This window comes from Echiichthys vipera, assembly GCF_963691815.1.
Source record: "Echiichthys vipera genome assembly, chromosome: 1".
Lineage (NCBI taxonomy): Eukaryota > Metazoa > Chordata > Actinopteri > Perciformes > Trachinidae > Echiichthys > Echiichthys vipera.
The window spans coordinates 18,288,382-18,314,860 of record NC_139826.1 but is presented as its reverse complement, the minus strand read 5'-3'; the positions used below and the strand labels follow the sequence as shown (position 1 = coordinate 18,314,860).

The window sequence follows — 26,479 nt, the reverse complement described above, 5'->3', positions numbered from 1 at the left end:
AAAGGCAGCCTGGCTGAAAGAGTGGGACGTGCACAGAAGTGCTCGTCAGACAGAGCTGTATCCTGCAGGGCCTGTGTCAGTGCTCATTGATATTTGAGACTACAGATGGAGCCATGTCCAGTGGCTGGTTGCAAGAGGCACCTAATGTAGCAGTCCAACAGCTCCGGACCCTCTCAGATTTCATCCAAGTACTTCATTCCCAGAACACACTTGTTGATAAATTTAGTCCAAAAGGCTCACTGCATGTCACACAAGCATAAACTACTCCGATTTAAGAGTCAGAGGACTCATCCAGAACCACCCAGCAGAGCTTTCGCACCATCTTGAGGAGATTTAATGAGAATTACAGTAGGAGAGTAGGATCTTCAAACAGCACTCTGCATCTGTCAAGGCATGGAGCCATGATGCCCCACCTGGAAGAGCAAGACTTCAACAGTGAGGATGACAGCTATGATGGCAGCTGGTCCTGGGTAACAACATGTTTAAACTAAAATAATAATATCCTCTCATGTTTATTTAATAATTGTTTTTATTTAAATCAGTAAGGGTTAATTGTTTTAATTAATAACGAAGAAAGACGATCAATGGCAATGATTTCAAATCAATGATGTTGTTCTTTTTAATTTGTATTGGCTTTACCAATCCATATTTTGCTAAAGGCATTACTATTCTATTATTTACTCACTCATGAAAGGGTCCCCAAGCCATGCACCATTACTGTATCTATGTAATGGAACGTCTCCTAAAATGTAAATATAGGCCTGGATTGACTATGTAAAAAAGGAGTGTATGGTGGAAAAGACTGAGCTGAATAATGACTATATACTGTAGAAAGGTGAAAACATTTTAATGGAAATGATGGCATTGCATTCATATGGAGAGGAGAGTCGTTCTAAGAAGTGCTCGCTAACATCAGCTTCCTACTGGGATTAATGTGAGTTAGACTTTGACGCAAAGTACTGTGGAGAAAGGCATGAAGGAGAGAGGGGATGTGAGGAGGGACCACCTGATCTGGTCTTCAGTTTCTTTCCTAGAAAATTAGGCTGTGTCCTTAAAAACACTGTGATCAAATATCACGCTCATTCTGTGTGTGTGTGTGTGTGTGTGTGTATATATTTGGGAGAGATAGTGTGTTTGTTTGTGTCCTGCTGTACAGTCAGTTCCCAGTATGTATGCTGGTTTATAGAGTATGTGAGCTTTGTTTGCTGTAAAACAATGTTAGATCATCAGCTCATATCTCCCCTCATGACCGCGAGCCCACATGGCTTCTTAAAAAGGCATATTACACCACAGTTAGCCAAGCTATTATATAACAGTCCCACCATGCAGAGGCCTGTGAGTGGCTCTGTGTGCTCAGGCTGCACCCCACATGTCCTCCTCCCCCTTCTCCTCCTTGAGATTAAATCTGCCTAAAGTTCTTTAAAGCTCCTATACTGTAAAATTTATAAAGCATGTCAACGAGTTATAGAAATACTGTGAAAGTATCAAAACGCTCAATTCACAAAGAAATGCACACAGCCTGAATTCAGAAACTGTGTCTTTAAACGATCCGTCAGGACTTCTGTATGTTTGTGATTTCACAACTATACTTTATATAAGTAGAGAGTGCAGCGAAAGGGCCGTTACAGTCATTCCCCTGACTGCAATGACGGTGCAGAAAGGCTGAGAGCGCAGATGTGGATAACCCTGAAACACTGACCAATCAGAGCAGACTGGGCTTTTTCCGGAGGGGGTTTTAAAGAGACAGGTGCTAAAATGGAGTGTTTCAGACAGAGGGTGAATACAGGTATATTAAGACAAACATTATGAGAAAGATAATGTGTTAACAATACAAAAAATATAAGACATGGTCTAGTAGCAACCCAAAATGCAAATAAAAACCTAAAAATCATCCTAATATGGGACCTTTAACTGAAGTTAGTTGTTGCCAATATTTTTGCCTTTCTGGTTTGTTATTAGCCTATACAGTATGTTTATTTATTTATATGAATTCTGATCATTTATAATCTCATATATTTAAATATTTTTTGAGGGAAAGACTATTGTGTGTCATGTTTACTTCTCCATGATTAAATAGATAGATGACTTCATTAAATTACATCGTTATAGCAGCTTTATACAATACAATAACATACAATAACAGTAGGTACATTAAAAATGCAATAAAATAGCAAATGCAATAACAACAGGTACATGAACAAGATATACGATGCTGAGTATTAATAACTTTTGTGATATCTAAAATGTACATGTCCATTTGGCTACATTTCTGTAATCAATGCAAACATAAACGGATCATGTGAAATCTCAAACTACATGTAAAACTACTGTAGTTTTTAGCCCTTCATGGTGTCAGGCAGTACTGCACATAATGTGTTTCATGCTCTAGTTAGAATGATGAATGTACAGTGAACATATCATTTGGAAATCTTTATTGTTCACAGCCTCTGGTTGAATGCAAGGCCAGCTTCCAAGAAACGCCTCTGTCTGTTGTATAATGAAGATAACACGATGTATATGTACTGTATAGACAAAATGATGACTTATTTATTATGCTAATAACTTTTGGAATCTCACAGCTACTCCACATTATATAATAGGATTTGTTACTCTTGATCGTCAGCCGATGGCCCCACGGACAACATGTGCTTTTCTCTCTATAGGTGTTGGGAAGGAATGTACTTTTTGGGGGTCAATGAATGATAGAGAGCCTTGTTGCACTTTACTAATACATCATAAGGCAGATGTTTGTTCCAGTATTATTTATTTAGGCCATAACATGATTGGTGGAAGTGGTAAGAAAGCTTTAAGCAGTCTTGTTTGGCGCTGGAAACCAAACACATTGTTCTAAAGCCCTGAAGCACGCCTGCCTATTGGGACTCCACATGGGGGGCAGGTTCAGCAGTTCAGTTGTGATGTGTGGCTCAGGCAGCCTTCTGATTAGCTCACGCAGCCCATCCCCCTAAAACCCCCCTCCCACCTCCATGGTGGTAAAAAGAAAGCATTCTTGACCTCAGCGAGAGTTCCTGGGAGAGAGCAGAGGCTACCCCTGTCTCAGCAAACCACCTTCTTCCTTCCTCTCTCTCCACTCACGTGTCTGACATGAGGTCACACTGCAGGGCAAAAGTTGTTGAAACAATAGAGAACATATCAGCCATTACGCACACAAACACACACTTACTGTACAGACACATGCACACATGTACACACAGACACATGTTCGTGCATGCAGAGAGCAAGTGCAGGAGTAGCGGAACACACCCTCAAAGAAACAAAGCACATGGCCACGCTTGAGATGTAATAAATGAAATTCCTGAAATGCTACAAAAGTTAAGTGTGTGTCAGTGTTTACAGTTTCATCTCCTTCACACTTAAATATGCTTCTGTTTAATTCAATGATACCAATATTGAATTCAAAGACATGCGTGTGAATGATGCACTAAAAAATAAACGAGCCAGGAAGGAACTAAAGATCTCGTTGAGGGGTCCAGAAATGTTTAGTGCAGCAATAATTACTTTTAATTACAGAATAATTGACATTTGGAACATATAAATTGCCATTTAGCACTTTTTAGCTGAAGTTATATAAGAAGATTGAGACCACTCTCTGCAAACCTCCGTGAACTATGTAGCTGCAGCCAGTTAGCTTAGCTTAGTTAGCATGTAGACTGGAAACAGGGGGAAACAACTAGCCTGACTTAGTTTTTTTATGGATTAAACACACAAAATATAACTAGTAAGCTAGAGATTCCTTTAGGTGGATTTACCGCTGGACAGAGCCAGGTTAGCTGTCTCTCCCCCTTGTTTCAAACCTCTAAACTAAGCTAAGCTTGGCTAATCGGCTGTACTGGCTATTTCTCAATATGTCAAACGGTTTCTTTAAACGTATTTCCTTTTATTGTTATTTTGTTTTTATCTTTTACATTTTTGAAATAAAAAGGAAGAAAGTAAGATAGGTTAGGAAGGATATACAAAAATAGTGAAGCAGGGGACAAAATAAAGGGATAGAAGATAAATATAGGTCTAAACTATGAGAAGTCTCCTTTTCACTACACTTTCTCACAGTGTAATGTAATGCAATGTGAATTTTCCCCGTCCTTAACTAATTTTTCCGATTATCCCGCGCAATCTCGCAACCTTAACAAAAGGGAAAAATTATTTGTGGATCCTACCCCTGTTTTGGATCTGCCCCAAAATTGACTGAATTCTGTCATGGCCCATGTTATACCCTTCCACGATTTCATGAAAATCACCTGACCTAATGAACCCTCTGCAAAATAGAGTAAAGAAACCAGTTCTTCTCCTCTGTCACACATCTACAACTTTCTGTCGCGGTCATACATCCACACAGACATTAACATTCTGCACATTTTTTCTCTCTCGCCTCCTCTCCTATCTCCATATTCTCTGTCTCCCGCTCCCCCCCACCCACCTCCCCGTAGTTGGGTACTTGTTGCTGCCTGATGAATGACTCAGTTCTTAGAAAACTCAACACGTGTTTCCGTGTTCCCTCTCTGGCTGCATGGTGCTGTGTGTGTGTGTGTGTGTGTGTGTGTGTGTGTGTGTGTGTGTGTGTGTGTGTGTGTGTGTGTGTGTGTGTGTGTGTGTGTGTGTGTGTTTCTGTGTGTGTGTTTCTGTGTGTGTGTGTTTGTGTGTCATCCACCCTGAGCAGTGCAGTGAATGGTCACATGTTCAACTGTTACATAGTGCAAATGTGTGTATAATTACTGTATATTGATTGATAGCAGAAATGTGTGTGCATGTAGTTTTCTTGCATATGCACACACACACACACACACACACACCAAAAAAACATTCTCTCACATTCCTCAAAAGCTGTTGCACCTACTCCTCTTTTAGTGCTCACATCATGAGAAAGTTACTGTGCGTTGTGAGTGTGCAAATATGTTGTGTTACTACTCTCTAACTAAGAATAACAAAGAGAGAGAGAGAGAGAGAGAGAGAGAGAAGGGGGAGAAATTGGATCTGACGTTAGTGTAGCTCAGTTGGTGGTTGGCGGTGGCTAGACTGGTTCTCAGAATCATTGAGCAACAACAATACAGCACCACTAGACTCAAGCAGGGGAGAAAACTTTTGTGTTTGTTTCTCCAAGGTGGGAACTCTGTGTCCAGACTCGCCTCAGGGAAAAGCACTTTACATAATCTTGCTATAATCTGATTACAGACGTCGGGAAACGTATAATAACTAAAAATGACATAATATTATATCATTTTCAGCCAATATCCGCATGGTGAAAATGAATCAGTTGTTTGTGCCGCAGCAATCTTTCTAACTTTATTGTCGAAATAACTTATGTTTGCATGCATTAAACCTATAAATCACATGGTTATGACAGCCTTTGCTGCACAGACTTTGCTCGGGAGCATATTTTGTTCCTGCAGCATCATAGCAGATCTAAGCATGTCTGAAGTGTTTGCCTTCTTGCCGCCATAGAACTGATGCTATTAGTTATTTTGTTCAGGTTTATTTGATAGATCTCCTGTCCTCATCATACTTTGCTGCAACTCTAAATTCCCTTCCCAAGTCTTAACACAGATAAACATTTTCATGATCTCTTTTTGATCTCTGTTGCATATATTTTTTGGTAAAGGGCATATTCAAATTTTTACATGGGTGCCAGGAGTCTTCTAGCAAAGACTATAGAATCTTCTAAGGCTTCTCTCTGTCTCGAACCCTGACATTTCTAATCTGTCAGGATAATAAGGCAATTTCACTACAGACTGCATAACTGGGGGAAAAAATCATGGACATACATGTTTGCTATTACATTCATTACACTTTTAAGTCTCCCTATCAATAGATTTCAATATGTGTCAAATAGCAGTCCCTTAGCTGGTAACCTCACATTAAAGACAAGACATTAGGAAGTCACTGTTCCCAACCAAGAAATAGTCCCACACATGGCCACAAAAACATTTTGTTTTGTATGGATAAAACAAATTATTGAGCGAGGTGCTGGAAGATTCTAATATCAGGTCTGAAGTTTCCCTTTCACACTTATAACACACAACAGGAGATTGCCGTGTCAGAAGCGTTCTCACTTACTGTTAATATTAATGTTTGCTTTAGATGACGGGTGGCACCAGCGTCAGGCACTGCAGTCACAATGCCGGTTCGTAATTTGGTTCATAAACAACCGAGTCTCTCGCCGGCCTGTCTCTCCAATTAGACATTTTCTTTTTTTTTAAAGATTTTTGGCAGTTTTTCGAGCCTTTATTAGATAGGATAGACAGGAAATGGGGTGAGAGAGAGGGCGGAGACATGCAGCAAAGGGCCGCAGGTCGAAGTCAAACCTGCGGCCGCTGCCTCGAGGACCTTCAGCTTCTTTACATGGGGCAACTGCTCTAACCACTGTGCCACCAGCCGCCCCAGTTAGACATTTTTGTTTCCATCTTTGTGTAAATTACCCTTCTACACCCTTGGGTGTTTGTTCTCTTCCAGTTTATAACTAATTGCATGAAAGAATCATCAATATGAACAATTACTAGAATTCTCCAGACAGTGACCTGCTCTATTCACACACAGGCTCACTTGGAGATAACACAGACTTTGTACTAGGGAGCTGGCAGGGTAAACTCAGTTTAACTCTTTATGCTAAGCTAAGATAAGCTAAGCTAACAGGCTGCTGCGTGTATCCTTATATTTACTGTACAAACATGCAAGTGGAATCAATCTTCTCATCCAATGGCATCAGCAAGAATGCAAACTTGTGTATTTCCCAAAATGTTGATCTATTCCTTAATAAGCACAGTATTCCGAAAAGAAAGGGTACAATGTTGCAGTTGCAGAGTTGTGGTTATTGGGGGTTCTACATCAGAACAAGAAGTTTAACTTGCATATTAAGAACTGGTAGCTTTCCATTCTCAGTTTGCTACAATGAAGACTGCCATTTGGGAATCAAAACATACTAAAAAATAATATCCCGGCCTGGCCTCGATGTGTCAGGGCAGTTGGGCATATGTACATTTTGAAAACTGAGACAGAGTCAGTGCATTGCAGCCGCAGATGCCTTCTGTCTTCTGAATGTCACTGCTATTCTTGTCTCCTCTGCTCCACATACTGGACCTCCATTTCTTTAGAAAAAGAACAAGACACTGTTTACTGTTGCTCCTCTCTCAGTTGTATACAGGAAGGAATGTATGCCCAAACATATACTTTTTGCATGCTTTTTAGGATTTCGCCAACTCAGCGGAATCTTAAACTGGTAACTGAGTTTTCACATGTTGTTTACTGTTCTGCTCATAGTTAAAGAAGAGAAACGATAGAGAATGTAATGCTTTAGGCACACTTAAGCACTGCAGCAGTAACTGTGTCATCGCTGTGGAGGATTTTTACAGATTTCATTTAACCGTAGCCAATTTCGGATAAGGCTTGAAGGGTTTTTAAGTTGTAACTAATCGATGTAGTAAACTGTTAATATAGAATACTTCATATACAAATGCTTAAAAGATCAGCTATAAGTCGTCAATAAGAGCAGAGAAAAGTTCTGGCTGTTGAGAAATGTATATCCAAGTCATTAATAAGTTATTAATAAAGGTTCAAGCGTTTCTCCCATTCTAATAAATTAGAACGTTTTTGTCATTATGAATGATGGTAGGTCATTAATAAGGTCTATGTCTGCTTGTGCAACTATTATTACGTTGTTTATAGGTTAATTTTGGTCCAAATGCTCCCCAGAAGGTCTGAGGTCAAACAAGTGTCAAGCTGGGTGAAGCTAAACATCGCCAACACAAGGCAACCCAACTACTTCTTTAAAAGGGGTATGGGTCATTTGAAAAGTATCAGTAAATTAGTATGGATCCTTTATTAAAATAAAAAACCTTATTAGGCAGTTGTCTATAGCCTGAGATAAGTTGAAATAATAGAAACCAAGTGTGAATGCAAAAAAGGCCTTCAATCATGATAAATCACAACATAATAAATAAATAAATGCAAATTGTTTTAAGAGGGAATCAACATTGTGTGACGTCAGCGCCGGCTCAGCCAACCGGGTCGCTCTGTATCTGCAGCCCGGTGGTGGTGGGAGGAATATTTTAACAGTGGTGTATAAAGCCAGGCAGCCTCGAGCAGAGGAGTCAAAATCAGATCATGTCAATATTTGACCTGGACACACGTCACGGACTAACGCTGTAGGACACGGGACGTTTCGGTGGAAGATTTGGATGGCGGAAAGATCCCGGAGCGAAGAGCGTCAATAAATAATGTGAGTAGGGATGCATGACCGCGCAGTAACCTAACGTCAGGGAAATAGGCCTATTATTAATCATCATAACAGCCTATTTATTAGGTATTAGCTTGGCAGATGCTTGGACGTCGGTTCTGCGTCTGTTTGAATGAAGCTCCGGTGCAGACTGCGGAGCCTCACCCCGCGCCTGTGTGTGTGTGTTTGTGTGTCGGTGTTTACATATCGCCTCTCAGCCACCACATGATAGGTTATCTCGTTTGTTATTCAGGTTAACATTGGCGTTTTCATGCCAAGAAAAAACACAATTACTTCTATTTATGTTGCCTGTTTATAGGTGATTAGGTCAGACGTCATTAGAAATGGACTTTTGCTGTGAAGCACCTTGACGTTTCGTTGTAGGCTATTTGACAGTGTGCTATAGGCCTACAAATAAAACTATTAAATATATTTTATATTTAGAAAGTATCGTTTCTTGTCCCTGTAGTCATCTAGGTGTAACAGTCGGCAATCCCTGAGTGTAAGACTGATTGAATTGATAATTCTTCACACCATCCGTCTTTAAATCCTCCAGCCTCTCTGTGTATACATGTGGTGGTCTCACAGTGTGTGCTGTATGACTCTAATGACGAACCTTTAACCTATGTTGTTGCGCACTCGCCTCAGACATAATATACCTTATTTAGACAAGGTTCCTTTACTCATCAGTTGTTCCTTTTTTCCTCCTGTAAAATAATACAGGAATGCACTACATTGAATGGCCCTGGGAGTTGTCTCTTGATTGGCTATTACATACAAGAGAGGCATTGTGATTGGATGTTAAACAGAGATTTCTTGGAAGAGTGGGCAAGGCCTTGTGTGAGTGTGTTTGGCCCCGTCTGTTTGCACGTGGTCGATGTTGACAGTGATATCCTTCTGTGGCATGTCCATGAATGAGTGTGCATGTGGACATTTGTGATAAAAAGGAAAATAAAACCAAGGGGTCAAATAAATGTGTAATTAACTGCCCCATCCCACTCAGGTCTTACATGCATGGTTAGATATCACTTAAGTTAGAAAGTAATTTGAAAAAGTCCAACATATTCAGGAGACTTTGCTGTTATTTTTAAGTTTTCTTTTTAAGTACAGGTGACATGTTTGTATAAATATCCCTAAATTTAAGCGTATGTGATTTTAAATCACGATCATGGTTCATTGTCATCATTTTGTGTGTGTGTGTGTGAGTGAGTGAGTGAGTGAGTGTGTGTGTGTGTGTGTGTGTTTGTGTGTGTGTGTGTGTGTGTGTGTGTGTGTGTGTGTGTGTGGATGCCAATATCTGAGTCAGCACCAGCAGGTGTAACAGGGTGATTTGAAGGGACACTTTGTTATACAGGTGATGTAACATATTTTGTTCCTGTGTGTGTGTGTTTTGTCATTTTCCAATGAGAAATCCTTGTTTCTTTATATATAGCTCACCACAATTTCCACTTAACATTAACTAACATTGTCTTTAGAATTTCACTTTTTCTCATCCTTACTTTTTCATGCTTTCTTTCTTCTCATCATGCAATCTGTTGCGTTGCACAACAGATGAAAAGTAGCTTTAGACATTTTGCAATGTACTAAAAAAATGTGTACTCTCAGCAACCGAGTGAATGCTTTCCCCTGTCAGTGTCCCTCTCCAGGGCCGTGTTTGGCATTCTAGACAGAGGGCATTAGAGGCCGTGGATTAGAGTGACTGGCACAGCACCACATGATTATCCCTGATTTTGCATTTCAGAGAGGACAAGGTATTTTCTATTATCATTTTTGTCTTTAACCAAGAGATAATAAAAGACATCAAAACATTTCTTTTAGAGGAAATCTGAATTTCACATCCATGCACCCACATACCAACACCAATCACAAACAAACTTACAAACCCCACACTCAGCAAGGCTATACTGTCATTGTTTATGGTCGAGGCAGAGATTGCAAGCTTGGCTGGCGTATGCAGGCAGTAAATGGACTTGGTGGATCAATAATGTATTTAAATGTGACAGAGAGGCCTTGCGCTTCCACAGAACATCTGATCTGTCAAGGGTTTGATCTCCAACGGTCAATAGGTCCAACAAAGGTCATTTGTCCTGTCAGTGTGTGATGCTGTGTGTACATTAAATACCTCTTTGTGGAAAAGTAATCAACAAAAACTCTCTCCTCCCTTTTTCCTTCCCTGTTTGTCTCCAGTTACAGACCATGAACTATGTGGGTCAGTTGGCAGGCCAGGTGTTTGTGCAGGTCAAGGAGCTATACAGGGGACTCAACCCTGCAACACTGTCTGGATGTATAGATGTCATCGTGGTCCAGCAGCCCGATGGCTCCCTGCAGTGCTCCCCCTTCCACGTCCGCTTTGGCAAGATGGGTGTGCTGCGGTCCAATGAGAAAGTGGTGAGATTATAGGGTGCTGCCTCCCTCACGCTTTCGCTCCATCTCTCTCTCTTTTATCTGCATTTACTGTGAAGTTTTGTGTACTTAAAAACCTGTAAAAGGCTGTTATTCTGTCCTGCAGGTGGACATAGAAATTAATGGAGAGCCGGTGAGTTTGCACATGAAGCTGGGAGAGAATGGAGAGGCCTTCTTCGTCCAAGAGACTGAAAACACAATGGTGAGTAATGATTGACAGAGAGTCATTACTCCGAGTCAGTAAACACTTACAAAAATAGAACGGAACATAACTTGCTGACATGAAGGTCGTACGGGCTGAACTAAAGTACAGGCAGTGCTTGAATTGGACTGGCAGAGAATACATTCAAATCTTGCCATCCTGCATGGTAGATCTAACTGATTTCACTGCTTACTGATAAAACTGCAAATATACGTCATTGTCTTTTTTATTATCATTTTTAAAACAGGAGGCGGCAGAATTGTGCCCCTCTCCTCCAGTAGTCTGCCGGGCAACTGCTGGTGGAGGCTTCAAAATCTTTTGATAGTGACCCACCTATCATCATCAGTGTGACGTTTGGTCAAAACAAAACTTCATAGTAATCTTTTACAATGACGAAAGCAAACAATAATAACGTTTTTCGAAGGTAGAAAGTTTATGGATGGAAGTGACAACAAGACAAGGAAGAAAACTCAGCAAAAAGGGAAGAAACAAACAAAGAAATCTAAAATTCTGAATGTGTAAATGCAGATGGAATGACGTGATCACATGGGGAAAGATCCTGCCACCTTATGACACATGGACAAAAACTGCTGACCTGATATTCTGTTTGTACAAAAGCAGGATAAGACTTAGCATATCAGCTGAAATACAAGATGGACAACAAGAGGTAACAAGAGCTTCTGTCCTCTTGTGGCACCCTGTTGGCCAGCATGTCTTATGTATTTAGTGTCCTGAAAATACGCCACCAGGACAGACAGATACTGGTACACACACAGACACACACACACACACACACACACACACACACACACACACAGTCCTTTATGGATGGAAAGATATAATGTACATATATTTTAATTGTAATGCTTTGCGAATTATTTGCAAATTCTCTTTGTCCATTTGCGTCACACTATTTGGGCCTTGTGTCAAAATCTCTCCTTGACATAACTTGAGTGGAAAACCACCAGAGGGCTATTTATAGCTCTGCCAAAGTCACCAAATTGCACACAGACTACACTCAGAAACAGGCTGTTATTCATATGTGTGCTGACCAGACAGGCGAGATGGTCAGAAAGACATACAGATAGTGAAAGAGTAGTAGGGCGAAGAAGACAAGCAGATGTGCAGACGGGCACATACAACACAGTACTAAAGCACAGATAAACGTGCAAAGTATGAAACAGTCAGATATGACCGCTTGAGGACTGCCACAGTATGGTCTTTCTAATTATTTATCTTTCACCGGTGTTTTTGTTCTGTCTGTCACTAACCATCTCACTGTTTTGAATGGAAAAAGATCAACAACCCATTATAAAGAACTATTTGGCATCAAGTCAAAGCTTCTGTGCCTCTTCTACCCAACCCCTCTCTACTCTCTCCACCTCTATTCCTCAGGGGGTAAAATTAAATGGGAGGATCTGTTGGGGCTTGTGTATTGGCAAATAGATACTGCGTAGAAAACATTAACCATATTGGCCAGTAGAACTCCGTCTCCAGGCTAAAACATCAGGAATATTATTACTAGGATGTGGTTACGTTGAAATGCCTTGTAGATGAGAACCGAAAATGAATTGGTTTTATGTTCATTTAATCTATTTACTGTATTTCCAACTTTCAGTGATTAAATGTGACAGATCTCAGAGATTTGATAATCTCAGTTATTACATTATGTCATCTAGTTTTTGCAATGTATAAACAAATGCTGGTGTACCTCATGGGTGAAGTGGGTTTGTCTCCTTGATGCGAGTCAATTCACTTTTGTGCGGAAAATTGTATACACAGATATAACACCTCTACATTTAAGAGAAAGAGTTAAGTTAATAGGTTTGATTGAGAATGAAGCATCCGAAAACATTTAAATTAAAATTAATTAAAAATAATATTAAGTACTTTGGGGGTGGATGTTTGCAACAACGTCAGCGCTCTGGGCAGATGAGCTGTGATTTGGCATAGTGCACATCCTGAGAGATGTCCCTTTTTCTCTCCTGTCAAAATAAATTGGGCTGTGTTGGACTGTCCCATGACACATGTGTCAGTCTGCACTCTTTGGATCAGCTTTTTATCTTTTACCCTCTGTCTCTGTGTGTCCCCCTGTTTCTCTTTCTGGCACAGTCATTGTAATGAGATGATGATGAGCAAATCTGTGTGATTTTACTAATCTGAGCTCAAACCCAAATTCCCACCAGATTATCTAGACTCACATGCAACACTCAGTTTCTACTATTGTGGTAACAATTTGTATAGCCAAGCTAGCTGCAGGGCTCCAGGGATGGGGATATTTGTCAGTCACCTCGGTCCACCACCAGATTATTTCAACAACTATTATATGGATATTACATGGATTGCACTGAATTTCTTTTTACAGGGATTCATGGTTCTCACTTTTCCCCCAGCAGCACCAGCACTTTGACATTTGTGGTTTTAAGTGAACTGGTCTGGATGAATGCTCTCAGTCAACAGGAACTCCAAGCTTACAAAATCTTGATGCTCAGACGCTCATTGGACAGTCGCCCAGGCTGCAACTGCGGAATATCGCCATCTATATCAGACCGAACACAGGACGCATGAAATGTTCAAGCCTCTCACAGAACCTCTAGTATGACTTAAAAAAGTCATACGGCCATGCAAGTGGTTCTGTGTGTGGCTTAAATGTTTCTGTGTGATATAGATGGCGATATTCCGCAGTCGCAGTGTTTCTCAACGACTAGATGGATAAAAATTGAGACATTCATGGTCCCCAGTGAATGAAGCCAACTGATTTTGGTGATTTAGCTTTCAGGTCTCACCGTTTTTGCACAAGTTTTACTTAAGGCTAGTAAAGTTTCACTTGTCTGTGCACTCTGTGTTTTGTGCTTATTAGCAAATGCTTATAAATAATAAATAATGTATAAATGCTAAAACTTCGACATTGAGACTTCCAAGTTTAAAAGCCGAGGCCAATCCGATCACATGGGTTTCACCAACACCATCAGTTGTCTGCCAGCCTTTAGAGTGGAGCTGATTGAGCTCAGGTGTGCTCAATTAGCCAAACCAGCAGCAGCCTGGGGAAATCTGGGGTAGGGGGAGGGAGGAGACTAACACTCAAAACAAAAAACACATACTCCTATGAAACAATGATCGTGTCATTTTTTGTGTCGATAGGAAATTGTTCCGTCCTACCTAACAACGTCACCCATTATGTCGACGGGGGCCGAGTTAATGGAGTCCCAGCTAAGTAGAAGAAGTTCTCGTCTCCATGGTAGGCACCACTGAATAAATACATTTTGGAATTGATGCAAATGTGTGTGTGCATTTAAAAAAACAAACAGTTTTCATGCTACTCTCTCACATCACATAGACACCCTCCCCTGCAGCTCACTTCCTGTCCAGAGCCTCGGACTGCAGCAAAGTGACAGCGGGATGCTCAAGAAGAGGAGGAAGAGGAGGAGGAAGGCACGGCCAGAGGCCGGCTGTGGAGGAGGGAGGAGGGAGGAGAGCGGGGAAGAGTTTTCAGATGACCAGGATATGTTCACTATTGACTTGAGCTCGGATGAAGAGAGAGAGGTTGACAGCAGGTGCGTGTGCGTGTGTGTGTGTTTTATAAACTGTTGTAGATCATTCATTTGAGGAGTTTGAAAAGGCCTTCCCTTCATGACATTTTGTTGTGTGTGTGTGTGTGTGTGTGTGTGTGTGTGTGTGTGTGTGTGTGTGTGTGTGTGTGTGTGTGTGTGTGTGTGTGTGTGTGTGTGTGTGTGTGTGTGTGTGTGTGTGTGTGTGTGTCTGTGTCTGTGTGTGTGTGTGTGTGTGTGTGTGTGTGCATGATAAAGAGAGAGAGAAAGGTTATTTACTGCCTATAAGTCTTAGTAGTTCATTGCTGTGGTAAACAACCTTCGTCAGCAGTCACAATGTTGTTTGTGAAGCACTGCTAGTAACGCCTCTAATTTTGTTAAGTGGAGTGACTGTGTATGCATGTTTGTTTTTCATGCATGATTGGTATACATGGTTGTTACAGCTTTCTAAAAGAGGGCATGTGCATTTGCACTGCAGATGAACAGGAATACAAAACAATACCTGTACACTGAGGGCATTCTATCAATGCTATAATTGTAATTTGTCCGTTTATAACAGTGTGGCTCTGTGGAAGGAGAAGTCAATGGAGAGCGATGAACTGTTTTCTCCTCCGGTGTGGGTGCGACAGAAATACGCTCTGTCTCTGTGGCTCAAGTTAAAGAAGCTGTACTGAACATTCAGAACATAAATACAACAGTAAATATTTTCTATATTAAGATATAGTGAGGTAATGGCCTCCCCAGCAGAGAATGAGGTCACTCTCCGTTTGTGTGTGTTGTAATCCCAGTTTCTATGTTTTTTTGTTTTGATAGCTGATTTGACTGTGTGTGCATGTGCCGTGAAAAAACTACTCAACTTTCAACTACAGCTCATTTCTATGCTTAGGAACCATTAAAGGAGATGGGCTTTAATGGATGAGTCTGTGCATGTTTGTGTGACGGTATGTGTGTGAAGCCCTTTGAAAACCAGATCTGTTTGTCTGACGCACTCCAGGGATTTGTCCAGTTCCCACGGTGATCTCTGTCTCTATGAAATAATGGCTCTTTTTTTCAGAGGTTAACTATAAGTTAGGGTGGGAAAAATTCCAGAAACCCCTAAAGACATGAAAGAATGTGTGTCTGCCTCATGCTTGATACTGTACTATGTAGTAAGTAAGGATGAGGTAAACTCTGATGTTTGAAAGCACCTCAGGACATTTTTATGACTATAAACAAATCACTTTTTTACTGTATTTGGACTTGCAGAGACACTGAATAGTATGGTGTGTTTTCACTGGTTGTGAAATAATGTGCGTATGTATATGACTGACATCTCCTTGCATTTGTGTTTGTGTTCAGACCTGTGTACGGGGATCAGGGGTCTACAGCCAACACACACACACACCCCAGCATTGAGTGGATCCGTTCACAGAGGTATTTCTTTGACACAAAACACACGCACAGATACACACTTTATGACACTTTATATATTTTAGAACGTATTCTCATCTTGTTTAACTACCTAGTAAACTATTCTTAACCTCTATTCATAGTAGTCATCTTAGTCTGTTCATATTGTACTAAGCATTTTAATGTTTTCTGAGTAGATAATCACGATTCACTTTCTCTCACTCTCTTTCCCTCTTGTTCTGTTTTTTGTATGTCTTTTTATCTGCCTGTAGTCATGTGATTAAGGAGACCCTCTCCATCCCTCCACCCTGTGGTCTGTCCATCTCTTGTCCTCAGCAGACTTCTCACTTCTCCTCCCATATTAGGTATCACCTTCAGTTTTACCCTCTCTGAATGCTGCAAATGAAACAATGCACTAATGAAGGAAAAGCTCACAGTCAAATAGATACAGTATATGGAAATGATTAAAATATGTATTATACAAAGGGATTTATTCTAGTGTCATGTTATCATGTATGTCAAAGGTACTTTATCTGTTACATTATGGAGTCCAAACTTATCGAAATCAAGTGTTTTTTGCTTTCCCAGCAGCCCTGACGATTCTAGGTCCTCAACACCGAAGAGCGACTCAGAGCTAACCAGTAGTAACAAAGATAACCCTGAAATGTTGTGGACCTGGGGGGAGCTGCCACAGGCTGCCCAGGTAGCTTTACTGACACACACACACACACACACACACACACACACACACACACACACACACACACACACACACACACACACACACACACACACACACACACACACACACACAAAATGTCTTTTTGAGCACAAAAAAATGAGACAACTTCACATACCTTCACTTCTATCTCTCTTTTATAGCCAGACTTCCTGACTTCCCATCAGAAGCAGGACCATGCCACTGCAGTCTCCATCCCGGTGTCTGATGTCACTCACTTCAGAGCCATCGCTGACACTGGACCCCCCTCCCTCACTCTCTATGCTCCCCAGCCAGGGGAGACCACTGCTCCCGATGGGGACAAGGACAATGAAGTGAGGAAAAATGGAGCCACGGTCGGAATAACCACTAAGACTGGGGACAGGGATGGAGGTGAGCATGGTAGTTACATGTATATGGAAGACAAAATAAGTTTTAATGTGCAAAGTATTCTCTACAAGTGCCTAAAATGACATTACAGCCTAAAATAATCAATAATTATGTAAACTGTAGTACGTCTCATGTGTTGCTAACACCTCTGTCAGACTTGCAGCACCCTTTAGTGGCCTCCAGTGGTGTCATTTCTTTAATTAATGGTTTGCAAATGTGACTTCTGAATAAGCACATGTAACTTGTTCACTTTTCCATGGATGAATCATAGATAGATAGATAGATAAAATAAAATCTAGTACATCATCCTGCAGCGTACACTGAGGTGCCCCGCTAGAGTTGGTCATATGGTATCATGCTTTACGTGTGGTCATTAACTGACCATTAGATATCAGATGGGCCCACATAAGAGACGCAAGTAGGCCTACATGCTTTCAGATCCTCCCCAAAGCCATGGTATAGTCCTCACACTGCCCACAGGCTTGGTTTTATGCATCAGTTGATTCTTAATTTTTTTTCTCCCTAGATACAGAGGTGGAAAGTGTTGGGCCACCATGTGCAGAGATGGAGGGTTTAATAGCCTGCTCAGTGTCTCCCAGGATGCCCCTTGATCATCTTGACGAAGGCGGGAATAGAGGAAGTCCCATCAAAAGAACTGATTCGCCATCCAAGAGGAAAGGTATTTATCCCACCATTATAAAGTGTTTTCTTTAACTCAAGTGTCTGTATGCTTCCTTATCATGCTACTGCTACATATGATGTGTGATATTCTTTTTATTAGAAAAGAGAAGCCAACACCTTGGTGCTGATGGCATATACCTGGATGACATTACAGAGCTGGAACCTGAAGTAGCTGCTCTCTACTTTCCTAAAAGGTTCAGTAACAAGCATACATGTACCGAACATGTTAGTGCATGCCTTCATATGAATACAAAACATACTCCACCCCCAAATACACACACACCTATTGTATGTACTGCTTTCATGTGGTGTAATTCACCCGCCGGCAACCACCATGGACGTCCTCAACAGGATTGAAAAGAGTTGAGAAGATTTTTATTTGTGTCCTGTTTACTTTTTGACTATGTTTGGGCTTTATTGCTAACATTAACCATTACTGCATTGCATTACATTATATTTATTTAGCTTCTATTCAAAGTAACTTACAGTAAGTACGTTCAACTATGCGAGTACAACCCCAAAAAGAATCATGGAAGTACAACAACTTCAGATTCTACTTCAAGGGCTACATTTAGAGACAATAGGAGATAGAGAGACATAGTTTTTCAAGGATCAAGGTGCTGTCTGAGAACATGAGTTTTCAGTCTGCGAGTTATTGTAAATACTTACTTAATACTTAATTATTTACAGTTAAATAATTGTGGTGGCCATTGTTAGCTGATAAAAACATTAAAATTGCTGCTTTTCAGAACTCCTAATGAAGTTATGGCTAGTCTTTATTCGACCTAAAACATCAGAGCAACATAATTTTCCAGAGATGTACGTGTGTTACAGGCTGTGTGTATTTCTTTCTCTTCTCAGTGATGGAGGCAGTAGCTCAATGAGAGGGGACTCCGAGATCATGATGATGATGGGAGTGCGGAGTGCTAATCAGTCCCCACAGTCAGTGGGAAGCAGCGGCATAGACAGCGGCGTAGACAGTTTGTCCGACCAAGTCGGGGACCTGCCTCATGTTGCCATCTCTTTGTGTGGAGGACTCACTGACAACAGTGATATCACAAGAGGTAGGATAAGGACTGTGGAAGGAGGCAATGACAGAAGGACAAAAAATGAGATTACAGTGCAATTTTTTTTTTTCTTCTTTGAAGTAAAACACATGTATGTATGTCAATATGTGTGTTCTCAACTGTGTGTGTGTGTGTGTGTGTGTGTGTGTGTGTGTGTGTGTGTGTGTGTGTGTGTGTGTGTGTGTGTGTGTGTGTGTTTGTGTGTGAGTTTTGTAAACTGTTGTAGATCATTCATTTGAGGAGTTTGAAAAGCCTTCCCTTCATGACAGTTTGTTATGTGTGTGTGTAATTCCACAGAGCAGTTTCAGGAGAGAGCAATTTCCTACCAGCAGTTCTCTGAAAACCCCTCTGTTATCGATGACCCTAACCTGGTGGTCAAGATAGGAAATAAGTATGTACTGCTATATTATATCCAATGCCAAAGTGTGATGCACATTTAGACTGGCACCATGCTGCAATAAATATTGAGCCTTTAAAGAATAGTTTGCTTCTTGCCTGAAGTTAAATGAGAGGATCGATGCCTTTCTCATGTCTGTATGGCAGATGAAGTAAGTTCTAGAAGCTGTTTAGCACAGTTTAGCACAAAGCACAGAGCCTCCCTCTAAAACTATGTGATTAATATTTTTGTTTCTTAATAGATTAAACAATTACATTAAAGTGTAAAAATTTCAAGTTGTGGTTTATGGGATTATGCGCTGGATAGTCTAGGTTTGAATGAACAATGTCAGCTATCTTTGTCAAATTGAAGTCTGAGGTCAGGTGTAAAGAAGCAGTTACAGTGCTCTCTGTCATTTGTTGTAGGTACTACAACTGGAACACAGCAGCTCCTGTCATGTTGGCCATGCAGGTCTATCAGAAACCACTGCCGCAGGTAAGACCACCCTAGTAAGTGATACACAAGTTTATTCTCTCATTTCCAGTCAATAACATGTCAAAAGAACAGTTTTTAAATTATCATAATTTGATGATATGTTATCATTATATTTGTTAGGCGGTGTTTGGTGTCTTTTAGTGTTCTGCAATCCCCTGCATCACTTTCTCCTGTGCATTCCCAGCATTCTGCAATTTTTGCAAATAATTGGCTGTTTATGAACACATAGGGAAGCCACAGTGAAATATGGCATTAAAACTAACTGTTTTCCTAACACTTTAATAATGTCATGTCTTTTTTCCCCTTTTATTTACATATGTTATTTCTCCCACCATCCATCCAATGTTTGTGCGTACTAAGTGTTGGTGTTTGAGTTATGTGTTTTCTGCTTTTGGCCTCTTCTCATACTGCCTCCCTGGTCTGTTTGGCTCCAGCCCTTCCCAGCCTGTATGACGTTTTCTTGCTTTGCTTGGGTGTCGATCAGGGCTCTTCTTTGTCTGTTTGTTTTTTTGCCATGATTTCCCACCACTGTCAATCATGTCTCTCTTCCTCCTTGCGGTTTGTCTTCTTGCATTTTTCCCCACTTCTATTCAGTCACAATCTTCAGAAGTCTCTTGCTTTCAGGTTTTACTTTGCATCCTTTGCTCTTTATATGCCATTGAATATCCACCTGTATCCGCCTTTATTTTGCTGATGTAGTTGGAGTTCAGTGTGGCTCAAATTGTTATTTTTCCTTTTGTAATTTTTTGTGTAACTTCTCCTCATTTGTTTTGGGGTTTTACCTTTGTTTTCTGCTTCACTTTGTTTTGAGTTTTTTTCTGTCCGTTTTAAGTTACATTTTCAGTCAGTTTTGAGTTTTATGTGCATGGTTGTCTCCAGGCCTCAGTGGAGAACATTATGAAGGAGAAGATGCCAAAGAAAGGAGGACGCTGGTGGTTCTCATGGAGGAGCCGAAACAGCGACTCCAAATCAGTAAGTACAGAGATACAAACATTAACATTATCTACACAGTAAAGAGTGTCAGAGAAGGAACAAGGATAGGAGGCAAAGGCTGATTGAGAGCCATATTTGTTCTCACATAAACACATGCAGCGATGTTTCAGTCCATTAAGCCAGTTGTGTGAAGTTGTGACCTTTGATCTTTGTGCACTTTAGGAATCAGCGACAGATGCAGGAGGAGACAGCGGAGAGAGCTCACTCTCTATGCCCTCAGTGAACAGGTGACTTAAGACAAAAAAAAATGTAAATTCTCTCAACACTCCCATTTTCGCCAGTTTTCATAGTTTCACCAATTTGGCTGTGTTTGATTTTTCAGGATGAAGGATGAGTCATCTTCTAGTGATGAGGACCACAGATTGCCCAATCAGGCGTCAGGATCCTGCCAGTCAGAGCTCCATATGAGTTCTGGCAGCGTCTGTTATAAGAAGACTCTTCGGCTCACCTCAGAGCAACTGGTATGTTTTACTACAGTTGGTTTTATTGACCTTAATGGGGATAAAAAGATGCACGCAAGTTAGTTTATGCCAGCTTTGAGCCACTGTATTGACTTAATAATGTATCTACACTATGATAAAGCAAGGATGTGGATGAAGTACGCCACAGACATTACGTGTATACCAATCCAGTCTCTCTCAATCTCAAAATGGTCAACAAGAATGAAAATGTGGCTTTATGGATCACACTCTCTATAACTGTAAACAGATAGTTGGTAACATTTTTACCTTTAAAGGAAGGCTGCTATTCTCACATTTTGTTTAGTGGAATCCCACATACATGGTTGTGTTATTGCATGTGTTCTGTACTATAAAAAGCCAAACACTGAGTAGAAAAGGTCCCATGTTGTAAAAGGTGAAATTTCCATGTATTTTCTTTTATTATAAAGCAGGTCTAGATAAAGACTGTGATAGTATCAAAATGCTCAATCCACAGAGAAATGCACACAGCCCTGCGAAGTTCAAGTATGAAAGTAGCATAATATTGGAACTTTACTTTCAATTTGTGTGTGTCTGTGCTTAGCCCTGAATGTACTTTGTGTGTGTGTGTTTACAGGCTAGCCTGCAACTGAAAGAGGGTCCCAATGATGTGGTGTTCAGTGTGACAACTCAGTATCAGGGCACATGTCGCTGCCATGGCACAATCTATCTTTGGAGCTGGGATGACAAGATTGTCATCTCTGATATAGATGGAACCATCACTAGGTAAGCTGAGGGCAGGGTAGTTTTGCTATCACCGTTATTAGTCAATAGAAAGCTCATAAACCAGCCTTTAACAGAACAGAGTTCAGTTCCAACTTTTCACTAGTAAAGGTCAAGGTTTACACAGATTTGGTGTTGGTGGTTTGTCTCTATTTGCTGTTATAATGTCTATCTGAAATGATTGTGTGATGTTGCCTCTCTTGTGTTGTGCTGTAGGTCGGACACTCTGGGCCACATCCTCCCCACACTGGGTAAAGACTGGACCCACCAGGGTATCGCACGGCTCTACCACAAAGTCAGCCAGTGAGTGCTACCTTACAGTCTGCACACAGTTGTAAGGCTAAGGAAATCTGGCTAAATCAGCTTTATAATACAAATTTTACAGTTCATTATTAATTCTGCTTTAACAGAAATATATGTAATGGCTTGGGATTATACTAATAATTCCTTATATTAATCAGGGTTGACAGATACGTAAAAGCTCTCTTTCTCTGTCTCTGTAACAGGAATGGGTATAAATTCATGTACTGCTCAGCGAGAGCCATTGGCATGGCGGATATGACGCGAGGCTACCTGCACTGGGTCAATGAGAGGGGAACCATGCTGCCAGTGGGCCCGGTGCTGCTCAGCCCCAGCAGCCTTTTTTCTGCCTTGCACAGGTCAGACACACACCATCCACTGAATCCCTTTCAAAACCCAATTGCATGACAAACTGACGGTGGCAGTGTAAAATGTGTTTGATGTCATGCCGTGTTGTTCAGGGAGGTGATTGAGAAGAAACCAGAGAAGTTTAAGATTGAGTGTCTCACAGACATAAAACACCTGTTCTACCCCAACACTGAACCTTTCTACGCTGCTTTCGGCAACAGAGCTACGGTAAGACTGCTGCATATGAACAGACATAAGCATGTTCCACTTTGTAGAGCTATGTTTTTGTTTTATTTCTTAGGGGAAAATGTGTAATTTCTTTGATAATAATAGTAATTATTTGCGTGTGTCACATGAAACCACCATTCATATTTCAGCCTTGTCCTGATTGTAAAGTGCAAGCGCCTCTTGCTTTTGGTAGTGATGCTGTTTGTTTGTGTGATTTCAGGATGTGTATTCCTATAAGCAGGTGGGCGTTCCTCTGAACAGGATTTTCACCGTCAATCCGAAGGGGGAGTTGATACAGGAGCATGCCAAAACCAATATCTCCTCGTAAGCTCATACTCTCTGTTTGATTTCTATCCATGTGATCTGACTCTGGACACGTTTATACAGATGTTTGACTTAAAGTCTGTAAACGTCTTTCTGTCTCCTTCTTAGCTTCGGGCGTCTGTGTGATATGGTTGACCATGTCTTCCCGGTCCTAGCTCGAAATGGGGGAGCAGACTTCCCCTGCCCTGGCACCTTCGATGAGTGCAAGTACTGGAGCAAACAACTTTCAGATGGCACAAACCTAGAAGAAGAAGATCCACAGCCACTTGAGACAAGCTAAGGAAACCCCATCATATTCGTCTTTGAGGACGCTGTGTTCAAGCTTTTCTCCACATCGCAGTCAGGCATGACACTGTGGTTAGTGGTTTTTCACGATTTCAAAGAGCGAAAGTGTTGATCGTTTTAGAATCCAAAACGTATCCACGAACTGTACCTGTTAAATGAATGACGCTCTGTGGCTCCTTCAGGGATCGAAGACTTTACTGAAGATAAGTTACTGCAACGACTGATTCAAACGAAAAGATTGGGTTTTAAATATCCCAAAAAAACAAACCCCTTGACTTTCATTCAACAATGAGAACATAGGCAGACTTAAGGGTTTATTACAAATGGGATTGTTGTGTCTGAAAAAGAAAAACTAAATTAAAGATAGAAGAGAAAAAAGAACAAAACATTTCTACAGCTGCTTTGGAGTGAGGCTTACTGAAGGTTGCCTGAGGAGTGCTCAACACAGAGTCAGAGACTCACATATCACACATTTGCAAGTGCACTGACACACAGATATACATTCATATACACATATACATACACATCAGTCATAAGGCATTCTATAGATAATGCTCAATACTGCTGAACTGTCCTAAGTTGGCCTAAGCTTTGGGTGCATTTAGTGTAAATTGCATAGGAAATTACAGTGGATACGGAAAGTACTCTGAATACTTATGGCCATGTGATATTTCATTTTTCTTAAATACATTTGTAAAATGTTCTACAATTGTGTGTATTTCTGTCAAAATTAGGTGCTGTGTGTACATTAATGAGGAAAAAAATTAAAGTAAATTACTTTAGAAAATGGCTGCAAATCAAAAAAAGAGTGAGAAATTTAAGGGGGGCTGAATACTTTCCGTACACACTGTTTTTTTGCAGTAATTCTGCTGTACCCTGTATACACTCTACACACGCAGCACTTCCAGATTGCCCAACACAACTGGCCGTCCTAGGTGATAATAGAATATAAATTACAAATACATTTCAGCTCTGGTTCAGGTTTTCAAATTCAAATCAGTGCAATAGATACAGCACGACAGTTTAGTCCACATGCCCCACACCACATGACATTACATTACATGATAATATATTACAGACATCCATAACATGCAAAAATAGCACAGATAGGGTACGCAGTCATGTTTCTGTGCCAAACTCCTTTGCAGGTTCAGCTAAAAGCGTGTGGTTGTCTGACCGTACTACTGTGAAAGATGTGGCTCTGGCACATTTTCTAACTTTTGTTCAGTAACAGTACTCAAGATCAATGCAGGACAATGCAAATAACTTCTGTCTGTGTTCTTTCTATCTGTTTTTATACATGCAAATGCTAGAATGTGTAGTATATAACACACTCAGAGACTAGTGTATATTATAATAATGAATAATGCTCTTCAATGCAATTGTGTAGAAGCCCATACAGGACTGCGGTCATATATTTTAAGTTTTGTAGAGTTGTTAACTGCACAGATAAGTAAACTTTTATGTACAGTTCTAATCTGCCCTGTGATGGAGAATTAGATGCAGTACATGCAAATACTGTCAGGGTTTCTCTTCACAAACACATATATTGTTTGTCATTTGTACATATTTTCTTTTTCATTTGTTATCCATTGATCAAATAACATCGACTGTACTGCATTCATGTGAGATGTGAATCTGTTTATTTTTATCACGTCTAACTTAAAAATGGGGGGTAACCACTGTAAATAATGAATAAAATTAATTTTTGTAACCACGTGAAGTGAATTTAAAAAACAAAAAAGCTAATCTTTTGAGTGCTGATATATTGTCTAAAATACTTTGTTACTGGTGCTCATTCAAATGCACTTGCAGCCATTTTATGCTGTATTACAAACCAGCCAACATGCAAGAGATCAACATGCAGTATTCTAGGAAAGCCAATAGAGGGATTACTTGTCTGTTTCCTGATGTAATGTCAGCTGTTAATTGTTCATCCTTATTTTACCCTTGAGTACCATCAACCCACATCCACCTCCTTTGTTCATGTTAAAAGACAGTTTGATAGCTGAAAGCAGCTTCGGATGCCTGGCAGCTTCAAGAAAAGGAAAAAAGTGAATTTAACAAGGATATTTGTAGTCAGAATTAATGTTTCCTATGTTTAGAAAAGTGAAATCAAAATGGCAGAATACTGTTAACGAGCCTTCTGATTGATCGTGAGTCTGTTATTCTGCTCTATACTCTTTGTGCATAGGATCTGTCTGACACTGAACTGTGATTGACTTTGCTTAAAAGAAAACTAATGAGGAATCAAATATTATTCTTTAACAGTTGATGTCCATATGCCTTTGGGGAGTCCACTGTCTTTTTTGCAAGACGAAAAGATGCAGAAGATGCATGCTGTTGTGATGCTAAGATGAATATTTAAGTGGATGTTATAATCACTGTCTTGTCTACCGATCTTTGTAGGGTAGTGCATTGCTTAGTATTGTTATCAGCATGCTAAACATGTTAACTTGTAATTATTTAAGCCAAAAGCACACTCTGGTCCATGTGAGGTCACTTCTTTTGGTACTTGAAAGATCCTTCTGCCTTGTAGTGGTGTAATTAAAGTATAAAGATCTCCTAATTGTACATTAAAATGTGAAAGTCAAAAGTAAGAGATGATTTTCCTTGAACACAATGCTCTTCCCAAAATGTTTAAGTAAGTCATCTGTTTTGTTTGATGATTATTACCTAATTCTTTCTGTGAAAGATCTATAAAAACTCTTGATCAGTTATGCAGTCTGTCTCTGTGATGGATGGATGTCGATCCAGTTTGCTGTCCTGTGTAAAGATTATGTGTAGGAAGCATCCTACCGAGCAGTGTGCAGTGCAAGCTATCGTTAACAATGTCATTTGAATAAATCTGTACTATGGACACATTTTTCAATAAACTCATGGGTAATTACTTCTTTGTGTTACACTTCTTGTTTACACTTCATTCGGCATAAAGCATATATATATATATATACCGCATACATTTCTTTCGATAGCTTTGAAAGGTTGTTGCCGATGCTTTTGAGGAGTCTTTTTACACGGTGGTATTACTACTGAAGTACGTAAGTAAAGGATCTGAATAATTCTTCCCCCGCTGGATGTAAAGGGGGAGATGAGTATGTAGAAGACGTGAGGGAGGAAAGGAAACACTGGGTCTTTTTGGTCTCGTTAGAAAAACTTCCCACACTTTTTTTCTTTACTCTGCACTTTTACCTCAATTCTATTTCCTGGATGGAGCAACACAAAAGCACACAGCGTGTCAGATTTGGAAACACAGGAAACATTGTCTTTCCTTCTCTCTCTCAAACTATTTCATCACATTCCTTCTAC

At 40.4% G+C, this 26,479-nt stretch overlaps 1 protein-coding gene across 5 annotated transcripts; it reads left to right on the top strand.

The window, feature by feature from the left end:
- Window positions 1-378: 378 nt before the first annotated feature.
- Window positions 379-26,048, top strand: lpin1a (lipin 1a). 5 transcript variants are annotated; one of them, XR_014593179.1, is made up of 24 exons: window positions 379-470; window positions 10,409-10,609; window positions 10,731-10,826; window positions 13,968-14,064; window positions 14,164-14,380; window positions 15,713-15,787; window positions 16,036-16,128; window positions 16,352-16,466; window positions 16,646-16,874; window positions 17,398-17,550; window positions 17,653-17,746; window positions 18,414-18,616; window positions 18,917-19,010; window positions 19,421-19,490; window positions 20,370-20,462; window positions 20,646-20,710; window positions 20,806-20,944; window positions 21,540-21,688; window positions 21,902-21,988; window positions 22,192-22,344; window positions 22,447-22,561; window positions 22,782-22,885; window positions 22,994-23,242; window positions 25,442-26,048. XR_014593179.1 is itself a non-coding variant. In XM_083912434.1 (23 exons), exons 1-23 carry the CDS (start codon window positions 402-404, stop codon window positions 23,163-23,165), a joined length of 2,880 nt encoding a protein of 959 aa, XP_083768560.1. In that variant the 5' UTR covers window positions 379-401; the 3' UTR covers window positions 23,166-26,048. The 5 variants fall into 5 exon arrangements, 4 of the variants coding, with proteins under 4 accessions (XP_083768560.1, XP_083768561.1, XP_083768559.1 ...); XM_083912434.1 differs by having other exon boundaries at window positions 16,355-16,466; window positions 22,994-26,048; XM_083912435.1 differs by having other exon boundaries at window positions 17,404-17,550; window positions 22,994-26,048.
- Window positions 26,049-26,479: the final 431 nt, after the last annotated feature.

What these genes read in the sequence shown, in the direction of transcription:
- lpin1a (XM_083912433.1), top strand. Translation starts at nt 402, where the DNA reads ATGATGCCCCACCTGGAAGAGCAAGACTTCAACAGTGAGGATGACAGC. An exon ending in TCTATGCCCTCAGTGAACAG is followed by an intron (nt 20,711 to 20,805) that starts GTGACTTAAGAC and finishes TTGATTTTTCAG; the next exon opens with GATGAAGGATGAGTCATCTT. An exon ending in ATAGATGGAACCATCACTAG is followed by an intron (nt 21,689 to 21,901) that starts GTAAGCTGAGGG and finishes GTTGTGCTGTAG; the next exon opens with GTCGGACACTCTGGGCCACA.